At 42.2% G+C, this 18,550-nt stretch overlaps 1 protein-coding gene across 6 annotated transcripts in view; it reads left to right on the forward strand.

Annotated features, from left to right (window-relative positions):
* The window catches only part of ANKS1A (ankyrin repeat and sterile alpha motif domain containing 1A), a 216,754-nt gene that overhangs the window by 123,108 nt on the left and 75,096 nt on the right, over positions 1-18,550 (forward strand). For all 6 annotated transcript variants that reach the window (XM_023512757.1, XM_023512758.1, XM_023512755.1 and 3 more), the window contains one exon: positions 12,439-13,025. In XM_023512757.1, coding sequence (XP_023368525.1) covers positions 12,439-13,025 — 587 coding nt within the window. The remainder of the gene's footprint in view (positions 1-12,438; positions 13,026-18,550) is intronic.

An 18,550-nucleotide genomic window follows, 5' to 3' on the forward strand; every position in this document is an offset into this window, starting at 1 on the left:
ATGGCATCACAGCTCACAGCAACTGCCAACTCTTGGGCTTAAGCAAGCCTCTTGCCTCAGCCTCCCAAGTAGCTGGGATGATAGGCACCTGCCACAATGCCTGACTATTTTTTGGTTATAGTTGTCATTGTTGTTTGGTGGACAGAGCTGGATTCGAACCCACCAGCTCTGCTTGAGCTATAGGCACTGAGCCTCATTACAAAATTTTACAGAATATTTACAAAATATTTTCTACATGTTGGCCACCTATTTGTAAAATTTTATGACTTTATGGGCAACTTTTAGAACACTCTGTGTATTAGAATATGCTCACTGAAAAGGGGGAAAAAAGAGCAAAGGTTACAGCAGTGAATATAAATATAATGCTAAGGTTCTTCTCACCTCCCTGCTACTCACTCTTGTGGAAGTAACCATTTTGAAAGTATGGTGTATGCTTTTGGACCATTTGCTATCTTTGTATGAATGTGACAATATGAAATTTTTTTGATTGTATTTAATCTAACAAGGTATCATATTTTACTGTTTTACAAACTTGTTTAGTTATATTTACCTGTGTATAGATCATGGATACAATTTTGTCTTAATTCTTAAGATCAGCTTATTCATTTTTAATGACTGTTAAAATATCCTATAACTCATAAGAAAAGAACTCATCTTTCTTTTCTCCATTTGATGGATGTTTAAGTTGTCTCCAGGATTTCTTCGTTTTAAATTATGCTGCTGTGGACATTCTGCATACATATTCTTATATACTCATGAGAGTATTTCTCTAAGAGAGATTGATAGAAAGGAGAATTAGCAGGTCAGTGTGTGCATGTGTAGATCTAATTGGTGGAGCTCAGTTGCCCTCCCTTAATGATGAAAGAGCATACTCTTCCATACCTTCACCAGCATGGTACATTGTCACTCTTTAATATTTCTCACCATGATATTGGCATTTGCCTAATCTAGTGAAATTGAGCATTAATTCTTATGAATTAGTGTTACATATTTAGTCTGTGAGTTAGTTATCTTTTTTTCTTTCTATTTTTCTAAATGGAAATTAATGGTAGTAGAAACACTTTTTGTAAATACCTGTGATATTTGGCCAAAGTAGTACTCAGAGGAAAGTTTATATTGTAAAGTCATTTTGCTAAAAAAACAAGAAGGATTGAAACTTAACCAAAAGAAAGTAACAAAGAGTAACTAATAAGAGATTATTAAAGGTTATTAAGACATAAAAGTAGATAGTATACTTTTCATACTTCATGGTATGCATGTCATACTTTATGGTTTAGTTTATGATTAACATATGAAAGAAAGAAAAGTTATATAATGATATAAAGATACCAAAAAGAGATAAGAGTTGATCATTAACAATATAAGTTTTTTTTTTTTTTTTTAGTTTTGCCTTGGTGCCTGTAGCTTAGTGAGTAGGGCACCAGCCACATACACCAAGGCTGGCGGGTTTGAGCCTGGCCCAGGCCTGCTAAACAGCAATGACAACTGCAATCAAAAAAAGCCAGATGTTGTGGCCTAGTGCCTGTAGTCCCACCTACTTGGGAGGCTGATCCAAAAGAATTACTTAAGCCCAAGAGTTTGAGGTTGCTCTGAGCTGTGATGCCACAGCACTCTACTAAGGGCAATAGCTTGAGACTCTGGCTCAAAAAAAACAAAAAAAGTAATCGTTTTCAATTTTGATTAATAAAAGAAAAAAGCCACGACACTTAGGAATGATATAAAGTATAACCACAAATTCAGAGATTTTAGAAATCAATAATAAAGTAGTTTATAAAGTGGGAGAATTTTTGGTCCATTACAATGACTGGTTGAACAGGGTTGCTGTTGGCATTTTGTGCCTGCTGACCAGGAATGCTAAGCATCCTGTGCTGTGCAGGACGGTTCTTCACAGGGAAGAATTTTCCCACCTAGGAATGCCATGTGTGCTTGTAGAAATAACAAAAACTGACAGGAGCAGAAAGCTATAATAGATCCATGAAGTAGAAAGCTCATTCCCTCCAAAAAGACACGTGATTTTATAATAGTTTTATTCAACTGGGTATTCTTGTTACTTACACGGTTTCAAATACAGTAAAAGTCTTCTGACATCATTATTCAGGACAAGCATAACTGAGAGCAGTGTTCCCGGTTTTTGACTCTTTGCTCACTGGACATTCTGGGCATATTACCACTCAGAGAAACAGAGGACAACTTTCCAGGGTTGATAGCATATGGGAAAGTAGCCAGGAGCTCTAAAAGTCATATTGTTCTCTGTGGTGCTTTTTTGTAGCATCCACTAATAGTGTTTGGGGTTCAGGTGAAATGGTACTTAGCGTAAGGTAGTGATGAATGATTATCCAAAGACACAGATACATGTGGATTCTTCAGCATGGAGCTGTACTTCTGAGGTTTTTTAGTCAGTGTTCCTGAGAGCTATGCCTTTGGGTCTGTGCACAGTTTGTGCATGAATACGAAGATCTTAATCCTCTGAAAGGGAAAGAAACTATTGCTTTAGTTTCTCCCTCTACTCCTATATCAATGTACCAATTCATTAGCTTTTGGGGAATTTTATAGTGTAAATCTTGGCTTTTCCCTTTACCAATGTAGGGTTGAGTTTTCCTGAGGGTGTTTCCATTTGGAGTCCTACTTTTGCTATTGGTTTAGTGAGAATACAGAAAAAGAAACTAGGTACCAGTGTTCAATCTGCATCTTTATTTGAAAGTCCAGGTTAGCTTTTTTTTTTTTTTTTTTTGAGACAGTCTCACTTTATTGCCCTCAGTAGAGTGCTGTGGCATCACAGCTCACAGCAAACTCCAACTCCTGGGCTTAGGCGATTCTCTTGCCTCAGCCTCCCAAGTAGCTGGGCCTACAGGCGCCTGCCACAATGCCCGGCTATTTTTTTGTTGCAGTCTGATGCAAGCCACCACACTTGGTCCAGGCTAGCTTTTCAGAGTAGATGCCAAGGACTAAGTTTCCTTTTCCCAAAGGCAAAAGCAAACTATCAAATGAGACAGTTTAGCAAGTCATAAACATGGATGAACCTTGAGGATGTTATGCTAAGTGAAATGAGCCAGTCATAGAAAGACAAATGTAGTGTGATTCCACTTATATGAGATACTTAGAGTAGTCAAAATGATAAGGACAGGAAATAGAATGGTGGTTGCCAGAGGCTAAGAAGAGAAGAGAATGGGGAGTTAATTGTTTAATGGGTATAGAGTTTTCATTTTACAAGATGGAAATAACAGAAAATCTGAAGGAATTGAAAAAATATATATATACCAACCAAAACTAGCTGTTCTTCTCTCACTTTCCTATATTAGAGAAGCCCCTGCGCAGAGCCCTGCTATATAACAGTCTTCCTCTTATTGATTTATATTTTGAAATTGGAATAGTTAACTTTTCTTTCCATTATGGAACAAATCCAAGCCTTGGGAACTGCACATTTAAATTTCCTTCCACCAAATGTATCAATAGCCATTTATATACATAAGTGTATACCAGACATTTGCAAAATAGCCAAGAGGGAATAATATGTTAAATTCATGTAAAAGTAGTATGAAAGTAATTTTGGTGTCTAAAAGAAAGATAAATTATGTCAGTGTAAGAGATCAGGGATGGTTTCATGAAAGAAGTGACATTGAGCTGAACTCCTAAGTAGAATTATACGTGATAGGCAAAAGTAAGGAGAAAGGAGAAGGCATTCCAAGCAGAGGGAGTGGTGCAAACGACAGTGAAATGATGGGAGAAGACAGAAAGGATGTTTCTTTCTTAACAGGAGAATGATAAGTAACCCAGTTTGGTTAGAACAAAGGGAACTTGTCATATGGTGTTGGCTCTCCAGTGTCACTCTTTATTCCTAAGACAGTGTGGTATTGTTGAAGCATTTTCAATGGAGTGGCTGCATAGGAACCACACTTAGAAAGTATATAATTGTAGACTCTTAGATTTTTTAGGCTGGGAAAATCTGGAGACAGGAATACCTTGAAGGCAAGAGACCTGAAGGAGTCCCTTGAAGGTAATTAGAACCCAGCAGGAAGTTACAAGAAGGAGAGAATGAATGGAAAAGAGATTAAGGAAATAGAATTAATAAGAACATACAACAAAATATGGAAGAATGAGGAGAGGGTATTAAGGATGATTCTGAGGTATTGAGCCTGGTTAGTTGAGAGAATATTGTGTAATCGATAACTAAGAAAACGCAGTGAAGGCTATATTAACCAGTTTGATGAAAATATTTCAAATGGTATATAAAACCAGCACATCGTACCCCATGATTGCATTAATGTACACAGCTATGATTTAATAAGAAAGAAAATTGTGCAATTAATAGAAATAGGGAATTGAGAAGGGTATGTTTGAAGGAAGATATTATAATAAGTACAGTTTTGAATATGTAAAAGTATTTTAGGTGTTAGAGAACATCCGAGTAAAGATACCCCATAAATACTGGGAAATGTGGGTCTGAGGGTCAAAAGACATTGAGATTAGAAGTACAGATTCATGAATCATCAAAGTTGAGTTGATGGTTAACATAAAAGAGAATTAATTGCTGAGAGATTAAAGAAGTCAAGAATAGAACTTATATTTAGAGGCACAAAGGGAAAGAAACATAGAAAGAAAACTGGGATAATGCACTATTTTAGGATCCAAGGGTGAATGTGACAGAAACCCCAAATAACTGCAATTTAAACAAGATAGAAATTCAAAGTCAGGTGTACCCGCAGTTCATGATTGTCAAGGCAGGACCCAGTCTCCTGCTGACGTTTTGTGGCTCAAGTTAGCTATTCAAATTCACACCATCACCATGGGAAAGAGGAAGGGGGAGAAGGGCACTTAAAGGATAGTGTAATTTTCTCCAAAATTACACATACCACTTTCACTGATAACCCATTGGCCAGAACTTGGTCATGTGGTTACACTCAGCTACAAAGGAGATGGGAAATGTAATCTTTATTCTAGGTGTCTATGAAGCTATCTAAAAATCCCATAACCAAGGAAGGAGAGAGTGGGTATTGGAGGCAGCTGGCAAGCGGTGATCATTGATCCCAGGAAGAACTCGAAGGATGAAAACTAGAAAAAGTGTTAGACAATTAGAAAGCCATTGGCAAATCCTAACCAGGGAGGCAATGTCTCTGAGATAGATAGGAAAATATGAAATTACACCTAAATTTTGACATGGCATTAGAGTAGTAGTTAAGGAATTTTGATCTAAGTCTTCTCAGGAAATTCATGTGATTATCCTCCAAGAGTATAAGCACTGTGGGTAAATATGGTTTAAAAAGAATAGGAGATAAGGAATTGATCTTATGATATCATAGTTTTCAAGATATGAATGAAAGGATTGCTGGGCCTGGTAATCAGGCTTGTGTTTGACTTCTTACTCTATCATTTACTTAACTGAGGTTTTTTTTTTTTTTTTTTTTGAGACAAAGCCTCAAGCTGTCCCCCTGGGTAGAGTGCCGTGGCATTACAGCTCACAGCAACCTCCAACTCCTGGGCTCAAGCAAGTCTCCTGCCTCCGCCTCCCAAGTAGCTGGGACCACAGGCGCCCGCCACAACGCCCGGCTATTTTTTGGTTGCAGCCGTCATTGTTGTTTGGCGGGTCCGGGCTGGGGATTCGAACCCGCCACCTTAGGTTGAGCTATAGGCGCCAAGCCTTAACTGAGGTCTTTAAACCTCAGTTTCTGCATGTAAAGTAGGGATACTAATTCTTACTTCATGATTGCTGTAAATATTAATGAGAAAATGCTTAGCACAATGTCTGGCATGGGATGACTAGTACTTAATAAATGGTACTGATGGAAGCCAGCTGAGTTAGGTGAATTGGTAGAGGATTTAGTCAGTTGTTTTCTTGAGTATTTAACAGGGCTCAACATTCCAGCAACTGGAGATGAGCAAGCAAATGGCTCTGATACCCAGCACTGAAACTGGCAGAAGATCAAGAAGAACAAAGACAGCAAATGTGCTATTAAATTAGGCACAGTTACTTATTGTGGCTGGTTGGAAACTGATCCAGGCAAAGCTGGTATATTGAAAAATAGGGAAATTAGGGGAGGGCAGATTTCCAGTGGTAGGCAGTAAATGGACTCATTGGGATGACGTTAAGGAACTGGGGGAACTATAAAGTAATGAGGTAATCTGTACCAAGTCAATGTACAACAGTCTTAAATCCCAAAGCTGGGCAGTATGGTGAGTACAGATGGTTTCTAGTCTGAAGATTTCTATGGTGTTATATGTAATCCAGAACCAAACTTGTAAGACTTCTGAACTTCATGGCATTTGAGTTTTATTCTGCCTGGTTAACAGGGCCACTCAGAAGAAACCAGCCTTTTTGTCTCCTTTGCAAAATTGGGAAGAAGGAAACCAACTTTTGTGTACAGTGTTATTAGCATGATGAATTGAGTTCAGAAATGGTTGTAAGTGAAAAACGATGATGATGATAATAGCAACTACCAGTTAATGAATGCTTTCTGTGTGCCAGCCACTATGCTGAGTTCGTTTATATTGATTATGTCATGGTAGATCTCAAGGCAGATCTTCAGGGTAGGGGCTATTTTTATCCCTACTTAATAAATGATTAGAAAGAGGTTAGGTGTTAGAGCTGAGGCCTACACCCCAGTCTGACTGAATCCAAAGCCTAAGGTTTTACCCAGGAGGGGAGGCAAAAACCATTTCTTTTTTTTTTTGAGACAGAGCCTCAAGCTGTCCCCCCTGGGTAGAGTGCCGTGGCATTATAGCTCACAGCAACCTCCAACTCCTGGGCTCAAGCGAGTCTCCTGCCTCCGCCTCCCAAGTAGCTGGGACCACAGGCACCCGCCACAACGCCCAGCTATTTTTTTTTGGTTGCAGCCATCATTGTTGTTTTGGCGGGTCTGGGCTGGGGATTCGAACCCGCCACCTTAGGTGTACGTGGCTGGCGGCTTACCCGGGTGAGCTATAGGCGCCGAGCCGCAAAAACCATTTCATCAGAAGCCCTGTTGTTTTTCATGTTCTCAACATCATAGAACTGGAAGGAGCCTTCAAGGAGTCATCTAATCACACATATAAACTCTACTAAATCTTAGATCCTAGAGAAAACATTCTTGCCCCTCAGCTTTTGAAAGAGACCAAGAGAGGAACAGTCACAGAGTTGTAACTATGGTTTGGGGCTCTTGAATCCCAGTCTACCTCTTGTTCTATTTCTCAAGTTGCTGTGGACCCAAATGGACTTTCAGTCTGTTTGTCTTATCAGTCTTCAGCAAATGTCTGCATTAACCTGGGCAGGACCTTCGTTCTGGGGAAAGTGTGATGACATTTTAAAAGCAGCTATGTCCCTAGGTGTTCTCTTCGATATACATGGTTTTTGATGCTCATCATAGTGACCAGGCAATTGGAAGATTGCCTAATGGAACAGAGAAAGCAGAACAATCTGAGAAATTTGTTATCCTAGCCTTCTCTGGGTCTGAGGATTGATTTGAGTTAGCAACTCCTTATATGAGCTGCATTTTTCAGCTTTAAATAGGCAGAAGTGAACGAAACTATGTAAATGTTAAAATATTATTTGAAGCCCTTGAAATCTCCATGGTTCATCATAGTAATTATAATAAAATGCAGCACAGAAGACCCCCTTGCTTCAGCAGCTCACAGGGTAAAGGGAAAAATGAATAAAGATCGGAAGTTAATGAGACTGGGAATTAGTATGCTGGTGTGTCCTATTCAGTAGAGCAGCTGGCCTCTCAGTATAGGGGGAGTAAGACACAACTATCTCTCTCTGTGTCCTCTTACCTCTTTGTCTCCTGGAAGAGCAGACTGTGAGGGGGGGCAGAGGGCAGCATGGGGTATGGGGTGGTATAAGAAGCTGCCTAAGTCCACAGCAAAAGCATAGTGATTCCTATAGAAGGAAGGCTTCAGGCCCTAGGGTCCTCTTCTCCACTAGTCCCTGGGCATGAAGTTCTGCCTGTTTGAGTATATTTCTATTTCTCTTTAAGCCTGGCAAGATCTTACTTCTTGTTCAATATCCAGCTTAAAAGCTATCCCTCTGTGGCTTGGCGCCTGTGGCTCAAGTGGCTAAGGCGCCAGCCACATACACCTAAGGTAGTGGGTTCGAATCCAGCCCGGGCCCGCCAAAACAACAATGACAGCTGCAACCAAAAAATAGCCAGGCATGTGGCGGGCACCTATGGTCCCAGCTACTTGGGAGGCTGAGACAGGAGACTCACTTGAGCCCAGGAGTTGGAGGTTGCTGCGAGCTGTGATGCGATGGCCCTCTACCCAGGGGGACAGCTTGAGGCTCTGTCTCAAAAAAAAGCTATCCCTCTGATACTAATGCTTTCCTTTCTGCCCACTGTCCTTTATACCATTCTTAAAGTATCTATTAAATTTTGCCTTTAATTATTTCTATATATGCCAGTATCTTCCAACATCTGGTAAGCAGTCTTCATCTTTGTATCACCTGAGTGCCTCCTGAAAGACATGCCACTGGTTCCTGGACATTGAACACATGTACACATTCCTGTACATGCTTATTGATGGAATGAGTGGTTATGGTGACAGTTCTGGGGCCTGAGTTTCCCACTTCAGTTCCTTCTTTCTGCTGTTGAGAAGTATAAGAATGTGGAGGGTAATAGAAGCTTGTAAAGTGCTTTGTACATACATTACAGAGAATTTCCATGTACGTTGTCTTTGATCCTTGTGACAGACCTGTGAGTAATGAGAAGGTAGTTGATCTTATCTGTGAGCAAAGTGTGCTGTAATAGATCCTGTGTAGAGAATAGTAACAATTATTAACATCTATTGAGAGCTTTCAATATGCCAGGCATGGTTCTTAATGCCTTATATATACCACTTAATTCTCAGGATAATCTTATGAAATAAGTACTAAGATCCCAAAATTAACGATATTAAGGTAGCTTGGTGCCTGTGGCTCAAGCGGCTAGGGTGCCAGCCATATACCTAAGCTGGCGAGTTCGAATCCAGCCCAGGCCCACCAAACAACAATGATGGCTGAAACTAAAAAATGGCCAGGTGTTGTGCCGGTGCCTGTAGTCCCAGCTACTTGGGAGGCAGAGGCAGGAGAATTGCTTGAGCCCAGGAGTTGGAGGTTCCTGTGAGTTGTGATGCCACAGCATTCTACCCAGGGTGACAGCTTGAGGCTGTCTCCAAATAAATAAATAAATAAATAAATAAATAAATAAACAAACTAAGGTATAAAGAAACTAAGTAATTTGCTCAAGATTTGACACTTGATCAGTGTATATTGTTATCACTTTGTCCCTAAGAGACTTTGTATTATCCTGACTTTACCAAAGGAGGAAACCATTAAGTAATTTTTTTCCCACCTTAGAAATCTGTCTTACCTTTGAATATAGTTTTCTAATGGGAAAGAGAATACCAACTTATTAAGATCCAGAGGTTCTTAGATCTTGATAGGCTTTTCATAGACCAAGGTGCCTTTCCTAGGAATTGCCCGGGTAAGTCATGTAATTGTAAGAATCCATTATATTCCACGAAATATTGGTTGGTTATGGTTCCTGTGACGGGATTATGACCCTCAGAGATTTTTCCTCTCCACATATTCTTTTCTTCTATAAGTTTCCATTTCTTCTTTCTGCCTACTTCCTTCCCCTGGGTATCTGTCAGTACTGAGCTCTTGGCATCTGTTTGTCTTTCTTCATTGATAGCATGAATGGGTGGCTGTGTGACAGGGCCTGCATTGTCAACCCCCACAGCAGCAGTCAGAACATTCTCTGTGGTTTGGGTTTTGAAGTCCACCCAGGCCATGATGTTTTTCTTTTGTTCTTGGTTCCCCCTCCCAAAAAGAAAATTGTTAAATACTAAGCTGGAAGCTGACACAGAGCAGTAGAAGCCTATGCTCCTATTGCCGAAGTTCTCTTGATTCAAATGGAATCAGAGGGACATTGCACCTTGGGCAAGGATTTATAGGAAGTTGGCTTTTAGAGGTGGCAAATTTTGTAGCCTGGTTAGCTCTCCCCATCAGCTTCTAGGAAATACTATTGGCCTGAACCACCATTAGATGGTCAGGTAACATTTTTGTGGTCCCACTAAGCAACACTGCTGCTTTGTTCCGTCTCCCAATCATGTGTGATATTTGTAGCTGTGACTCATGGTTTCCTGGAGCCTCAGTTAGGCTATATGTGCACTCTTGTGTACTCAGCATTTCTTCTTACATAGATAAATCATTTGAATCATTTTGGACTTATTTGTTGCTCAGATCCTGGCCTTTGGGGTACTTGGTTTCTGAGTTTGGGGTGTAAAAGTCATGAAGTGGTCAAATATAGAAGAAGGAGATCCCAAAATTCATGGTTCTAGGCTCCTGTGGATAAGTAATCAGAGTCATAAAGCAGAGCTAGCTGGCTGCCCCTCAGAAATCTCTGCAGACTTGCCAAAAACCAAACAGACTGTGGAGACTAAACTATACTTCTGGAGAGGGTGGGATGGATAGAACTGTGTCCCTGCTCAGAACTCAGGGAAACAGACTGTGAGAGTAGGTTTGGAGGAGCCCTTCTTAAAAGACTATCTTGGGAGAACCAGTGTGGTGGGGACATTAGCCTCATTCCTAGGCAGTAGGGACTGTGCTTTAGTACATCCTGTTTATTAACTGCTGCTTGTTTTGCACCCCTCCTCACCTGACTGCCATTTTCAGTTATGGAACTGAGCTTCAAACAGGGACCTTGGGACTGCAGGCATGGAGGAGAATCGCCCAAGGAGGGATCTAGCATCCCTTCTGGGGAGTTTGCCATCGCAGAATGGTAGAGACTAGGATTCTTATTAGCACTGTCATCACATTAAAGGGATTTTCAAGTATTACACAGCCCAACATACTTATTTTATTCACTGAGGCCCCAGAAGATGAATTCACTACCAAGGCCACACAGCTACTAAGCAGCACAGCCAGGACTAGATCTCCAGACTCCTAGGTTAAAGTCTTCTCTTCCACCAGCTTGGGCAAACTACTCAAGGCCCAGAGGCCTTAGATTTCTCATTTGTAAGAATAATCGAACTCAATGCTATTGATTCTAAGATCCTTTGGTCTTATGAAGAGTTCTTGGGAACTTTGAGCAGATAAGAAATCTTGGGTATAGGTACCCATAGGCTTCACTCACAGAGAAGATAAAGTTGCATCTTAACTTTGGCATGTGAGCTAGTGTTGAACATAGCGTTGTTATCTCACCCTGATTATATGGGTTAAAATCTTCAATGGGACTGAGTTCATGCAAAGAAAGCCCCTATGGTGCTGGTGTTAACTCTGATTTGGCCAATTATTTATGCCACTTTAGGGCAGAGGTCTTTGACTGTACAGTAGCAGTTGGCCTCAGGAGCTAGCAGTGTCAGATTTCTGGGATGTTAGGGAAGTCTCCAGAGAACTGCAAATGTCTCCTGGCATTGACAAATTAGACCATTTTGTTTTCAGTGGATCAACTAAGGTTAAATTTAAACAAATACGAGCAGCTGGAGGCTTTGGAAAGAGTGAGATAGGCACATTTTTAAAAAAGAAAGTAAGTCTGTGTTCCCCAAGGAAGGAAGGATGAGGCGTGGAACTCTGAATGGCCCCCTCTGAGGAAGGAAGCAGTTATTCTCTGCTATTTTGTTTTGCACTTTCAGTTAAGGAATTCCAGAAGTTGCAGATTGTAGATCATGACCTCCAGTATTTTTTTCTCAGTTGCTGCTTACCAAAAGAAAGGAGGGCGGGTGGCTCTAAATAACACTTTGGCCTTTATGGAAATGTATCAGATGTTCCAGGAGTAAGTCTCACTAGTTCGCGCTTGCTCCCTCTCACTCTCTGTCTCTCACTTTGGCTCCGTGTTCACTTATCCTGTCCTCACTGTGTCTTTTCTGTAGGATATAGTTAGCACTCTTCTCGCCTTATATAGCCAGGTCTGGATGTTAATGTTAACAGAAATCTAACAATAGGGAAGACTGCCAGATAGCATTAATCAGGCCAGTGTTTGGAATTTCATAAATGCTCTGACTTTGGGTACAAATTGAATATTAAGAAGAATACGAAAACTGTTCTTTTCTTCTTCTTTTTTTTTTTTTTTAAGATATACAGTCTCGCCGTTGGTAGAGTGCTATGGCATCACAGCTCACAGCAACTTCCAGCTCTTGGGCTTAGGGAATTCTCTTGCCCTCAGCCTCCTGAGTACCTGGGACTACAGGCACCTGCCACAACACCTGGCTATTTTTGTTGTTCTTGTTGTTGCAGTTTGGCCGGGACTGGGTTCGAACCTCCCACCCTTGGTATATGGGGTTGGTGCCCTACTCACTGAGCCACAAGGCGCTGCCTGAAAACTGTTTTCTACTTTCCTCTTTCTCCTTCTCTCCTCTCCTGCCTCTGCAGCCTATCCAGCTTCTCTTTCTGTTTTTAATTCTTATGCAGTGCTCTATGCTCACTGCATTGGAACTTTGTTGATTTTTGCCACGTTTAATTTTTTATTTCTCTGTCTCTCCGTCCACTCCAAGACCACAGGCAGAGCAGCAGCAGCCGGAGCCAGGACTCTACAGAGGGCCAGGACGGGCAGGTCCCAGAGCAGTTCTCAGGTCTCCTCCACGGCTCCTCCCCAGTGTGCGAGGTGGGGCAGGACCCTTTCCAGCTGCTCTCTGCCACAGACCAGAGCCATCCAGACGGATCCCCCCAGCAGGGCACCTGCTACAAGGCCAGCATGCAGCTGGAGGAGACGGGTGTGCATATTCCTGGAGCCTACCAGCCCAGTGTCCTGGACCAGAGCAAGAGAGTGGACTACCCAGCGAGCCTACCCCCCACCAATAGCCGATCACACCCTGAAACTTTGACTCACATAGCATCTCCACACCCTGGTGCTGCTGAAGAAGGAGACCGGAGCGGGGCCAGGAGCCGAGCCCCTCCCACCAGCAAACCCAAAGCTGAACTCAAACTCAGCCGCAGTTTGTCCAAGTCTGACTCTGATCTCCTGACCTGCTCACCCACAGAGGACACTACCATGGGGAGTCGGAGCGAATCCTTGTCCAATTGCAGCATTGGGAAGAAGAGGCTGGAGAAGTCGCCCTCCTTTGCCTCCGAGTGGGATGAGGTAAGGCCAATGTGACGTCACAGAGAGCTGGGCTGGCCAGCCTGGCCACAGCCCACCATAGCTCCCCTGTGTGCCAACTCCTGGGACTAGGATCTGGGTTACAGTTGCCTGGTTTCTTGCCACTGTTGACTAGCATGTTTCTGACAACCTTGAAGGAAGGCAAGCCTTCCTAAGTAGTCACAGAAAACAGGTTCATTAATGGTTAAACTAGAGGGTGGAGGCCCCAGCAGAGTGGATCTGAGGGAGGAGCAGTTCCTGGAAATGACAGCTGTTTGGAAATGTTTGGAACACATCAGCCCTGTAGAGGGAATCATGCTCACCCTACAGACGCTTAAGAAGAGCTGGAGTTACTTCCTGTGAGTCCTTTGCAAGGAAGAGAGAAGGTCCAGGGTTAACTGGGAGTTGGAGGTTGGGGAGAGTTAGTGAAGGATACAATTTGGGGAGATGCTGAAATGGGATCAGAAGGGAGCTTTTCTTTTCTCTGCTTCTCCATTTCTCCATGGGTATTCTTACTGGTGTTCCCCCAGAGGGCAAATGCTTTTTCCAACAGAAGTGTCCTGCCCAGCCCACATTCCTGGGTTGGTCAGGCAGAGGGCTAGGTGCTTGAGGAAACAAAGATTAGCCAGTAGAAAACATTTGGAGTTAGAGGTCCGGGTTCCTTCTAAGCATTGCTACAGAATAGTTACAATAGTTGTAAAATAGTTGTACCCAAATATTTTTAGTGACCTATTACATATCTTACTGGGTGGAAGAATGTTTCTCAACGATGGATAACCATCCCAGGAATGTTAAAATGCCACCCTTTACAAGCTTCTTGCTTGGGAGGAAGCTGCCTTTGAAGTGGTCTGGGTCTGCCTCCCAAGGGCAGTTTCAAGAGATGCATTTAGCCCTCCAAGAGGAGGGGAACAGTACAGTTGACATATGCATTTGAACAATCTGTAGACTTATTGCCCTTCCCAACTCTATTTGGGTGGCTGCTGCAAAATTTTATAAACCATAAACCAAAGCCAATTCCTTTTCCAGTGTGGGGGAATAGGGTGGGGCAATTCTTCTAGTACTAATCTCCAGATAAAATGAGGCTTAGGACTCTGATTAGTCAGAGCCGGAGGAATCCTGTGCAAAAGAAAGTTTTCGTTGCTTGGTAAATAAAGATTTGGTGAGCTGTGGACACTAGTAGAAAGATTTGGTGAGATGTGGACACTGGTAGAAAGTCACTATGAGTGAGGTAGCTAAAGGGTGAGAGGAATGTCTAGGAGATACACACAACGGCATGTGTGTGTATCACAGGAATGTGTCTTTGTTTTTTAAAACTGAACTAATTTACAGTCAACTCTTAGGATTAGACTGTTTAAGCCGTAGGATAAAGATAAGTCCAGTATGCGCTGAAATGACAGCAGAAGTCAAGAAAGAAAACCATCAGTAAGGGGAAGTGGAAACAGGAGGCGTGAGAGGGCAGGAAAGGACTTCAGGAAGAATCACAGAGCAGTGGAATTTGACATTAAATTAAAGGACCAAGTCTTATGTTTAAAACCGGATTAAAGCTGGTGGGATAAGAAAGGTGGGTGAGAGAACAACATGATAAGAGGTATGGAGTTGGGAAAACTTAGATCATGTGGTTTCTGTACAGTGTTGAGTGTGCATGAGGAGAATAAGAAATAAAGGGTAGGAAGTGAGATTTGGACCAGATAGTAAGACGGCCTGAACCATGAGGCCAAGAAATGAGTCCAGTCAACTCTCCTTATCCATGGATTTCTGTATCCATGTATTCACCTAACTGCAGATCGAAAATATTTGGAAATAAGGGCTGGATGTGGTGGCTCACACCAGCAGTCCTAGCACTCTGGGAGGCTGAGGTTGGAGGATCCCTTGAACTCAGGAGTTTGAGACCAGCTTGAGCAAGAGTGAGACACCCCCCCCCCACTAAAAATAGAAAAATTAACTGGGCATTGTGGCAGGCGCCTGTAATCCCAGCTACTGGGGAGACTGAAGCAAGAGAATCAATTAAACCCAAGAGTTTGAGGTTGCCGTTAGCTAGGCTAATGCCAAAGCACTCCAGCCTGGGGCAACACAGTATGACTGCCTCAAAAAAAAAAAAAAAAAATTAAATAAAAAAGGAAGGAAAGAAAGAGAGAGAGAAAGAAATAAGATATTTGGAAACACAAAACAATTTTAAAAAATACAAAAAGCATAGTATAACAGCTATTTACATAGCAGAGGATGTGCATAGGTTATATACAAATACTATGCCATTTTATGTCAGGGACTTGAGTGTACATAGATTTGGTATTCACAGGGGTCCTGGGACCATTCCCCCTCCCACAGATACCAAGGGATGTCTGCTTGATTTGATATCAAGGCAGCATCTCAGAATCCTTCAAATGGGCTGGAAGGCAGCTTTACCACTGTGATTGATTACCTCTTTATAGCTCCCTCTCTTGAGCATATCCCCATCCTGAGAGGTCGGTAGAGCTGGGCAATTCTTCAGAGGATATTTATGTCCTGTTAATATGCAGCATTGCCAGGCAGTCATATGGGTTCTACCATTTCCTCCTGGAGAAGAAACACAAAATTGCCCAGGCAAAGCCAGGCTTCATAGAAGTTGGCTGTGTGGGCTCATAAGCCAGTTGTCTATTAGCATCTTAATGAGAGGAGGCTTATTTGCTGATACCACCTTTGAAGGTAGAGATTACAGGCTCATGCAGTGAATGTGAGGACTATTTCAAGGTGTTGCAAACCAGTGCTATAGTGTGGCTGATGTGCCAGAAGCACTACAGAATTTTTTTTTCAAGATTAGATCAAAACATTTATTTTTGTTACAAAAATAAATAAGGAAATAAACATATATTTTTAAGTTTCATCCTTGGTTCACTGTGGAATTTTAAATTTGAAAAAACTTCAAGGCAATTGAGGTCTTATTGGAAAGAATTCAGAATATCAAGCTTTGCTTACATAGTAAACATTAACAGGGTCCTTTATATGTAACTTTTCAGCATTGTTTTTGTGTCATACTTGGTTTTTGTGGCTCCCTCTATTTAAAGAAAAACTTCAGGCTCGGCGCCTATAGCTCAACCGGCTAAGGTGCCAGCCACGTACACCTAAGGTGGCGGGTTCGAATCCCCAGCCCGGACCCGCCAAAACAACAATGATGGCTGCAACCAAAAAATAGCCGGGCGCTGTGGCGGGCGCCTGTGGTCCCAGCTACTTGGGAGGTGGAGGCAGGAGACTCGCTTGAGCCCAGGTGTTGGAGGTTGCTGTGAGCTGTAATGCCAGGGCACTCTGCTCAGGGGGACAGCTTGAGGCTCTGTCTCAAAAAAAAGAAAAACTTCAGAAATATTTCACCTGGTGACTGGCCCCAAACCTAGAGATTTGGCAAGATTTTCTCTAATGGGGCATTAGTTAATGACTGCTGTCCACCGTGCCCCTGTCCTATGCCTGAAGGCTGCTTTGCTATATCCTGTGCTTGCTGATTTTTTTTTTCTTTGTTGTCATGAGACCTCTAGCAGGTAGGAAAAGCTGCTCTGAAGGAGGTTGGACGCTGTGTAGCTCCTCAGTGTTGAGGCCTGAAGAGTGAGAGAGTATCTGGGGCATGGAGAGCCTGGGCACTCTATCAGTTTGCTATGATTTGCATGTGAGTCTGCCAGGCTACTCCTAGAAGGCAATCAGGGCAGTAGACTGACTCAGGGTCAGGAGTGAGCAGATCCAGTTTTGAACCCCATCTCTACAATCTACTCCTCTTTGGTGCCCAGATGGCCTGAAAGTCCCAGTTAGTCTTATTTGTGAAACAGAGGTAGTCAGGTCTGTATTTCAGAGTGCTTCATCAACTAGAGATGTGTTTAAGTGCCTAGCACAGTTCTTGGCATGCATAAGATGTTGACTAAATAGTAAATATTAGTGTTATTATGCCTGGAACTTGGAAAAAGAATAGGAGCTGAGGTCTGGAATGTCTTCAGACCTTAAGAAAGGCAGAGTTCTTTGCAGGTGATCCACTGGTATTTGGTAGTGGCAAAGTAACCGGCAAACAGTGAAGTTCAAGCCCTTTGCCTAGTGTACCTCCTGTACAGCTCTGCTCCTCCAGAAAGGGAAGTGCCTTCCCAATCTGGGAAAGTAGGACAGGCATCCCCCATTGCTCTTCTTTGAGAAATTAATGAGCTTTTCTGCTTACCTCTCTGAGAGGAGAAGAGAGGTTAGAGAGAAATCTGTAGCCCTTTCTATAATTTATTTTTTCAAACATATTTTTCTGCACAATGGCCAGCAGTGGTTGTTTGATTGGTTGGTTGTTTGGGATGATGTTCTATAGTTGGAGAATGTGCATTGCTAATAGGTTTGGGAGTCTTTTTCTCCAAATATAGTCTTCTGCTTACAGTGTATTAATGCAGCCCTTGTTGAATTTTCCTGAACAAGATGACTTCTGAAAGTTAGCCTAGTTAAGGTAAACTCTGAGATTTTATCCATTAGTGACACTAGCATTGTCCCAATTTTCTGTTACAGTTTTTGTAACAAAGAAGTGATAGAGTTTGCCTTTAAAAGAGCTCAGCTTAAGAGATCTGCATCCAAACTTTGGTAGGTATTTTGTTTTCCAGTCAAGTCAAAGCACTCTTTGTTGTCTTAATGATGCGTAGGGTATAACAGAAGTTAACTGGGAAATCGTACATAAATAAAGTCTTTTTTTTTTTTGGCCAGGGCCAGGTTTGAACCTGCCACCTCTGGCATATGGGACAGGCTCCCTACTCCCTGAGCCACAGGAGCCACCCCAATAAAGTCTTAAAAATATATTGTAAGTAGTGGGGAAATCACTGCATCCCTCTATGCATAGTTAACCTCTATTAACCCCTGATACATGTCTAAATTGGGGGTCTTAGTATATTTGCTGATTTATAATTTGCTTTTCTTACCTAATTACTGCATGTTGTGGATATTTTACCATGGCAACATCCTATCTTCATTCTAAAAGGCTTAGTATTATATTGTGCAGCTACATCGTAAGGTTGGTTGGTTGGTTGGTTTGTTGTTTAATCTGTTTTTGAGTCATTATCAATACTAGCCAGGGTACTTTCCACCTGTCTTTCAAGGCCAGTTCCTATCCTTCTGTACCAGCCTGTGTATCCTACATTAATTGGTCAAGGGAATGTTGGATTGGCTGTTGTCCCTCAACTGAAGGCCACCATTCACCACCCCATGAGGGTCCTTCTCCTGACAGCTTTTCTCTCTGGGTTCTAATAACCAGTCCCTTCCTTTGAGCCTTCTGGCCTGAGGCTGGCTAGTCAGCTTGCTGTGACTAGCTCCCATCCTTGTTATTCTCCCTGCACCTACCCAAACTTGTATAAATAACCCTGTTAGTAAACTCCTTCAGTTGCTCTGTTTAAATGTGCCATCTTTTTCCTGCAGGGACCCTGAGTAATATAGCCATTTTTAGGACTTTTTTTTTTTTTTATCAACTTTAAGCAAATGTAGTTGGCTGTGTTCGGGAGTGGTAACCACATAAATAAATCTTCATTCAGGATGCTGGAAAACAGGAGAAATTAATT

Source organism: Otolemur garnettii, unplaced genomic scaffold, assembly GCF_000181295.1.
Source record: "Otolemur garnettii isolate 467f Iridium unplaced genomic scaffold, OtoGar3 scaffold00031, whole genome shotgun sequence".
In the NCBI taxonomy this organism is placed as follows: domain Eukaryota; kingdom Metazoa; phylum Chordata; class Mammalia; order Primates; family Galagidae; genus Otolemur; species Otolemur garnettii.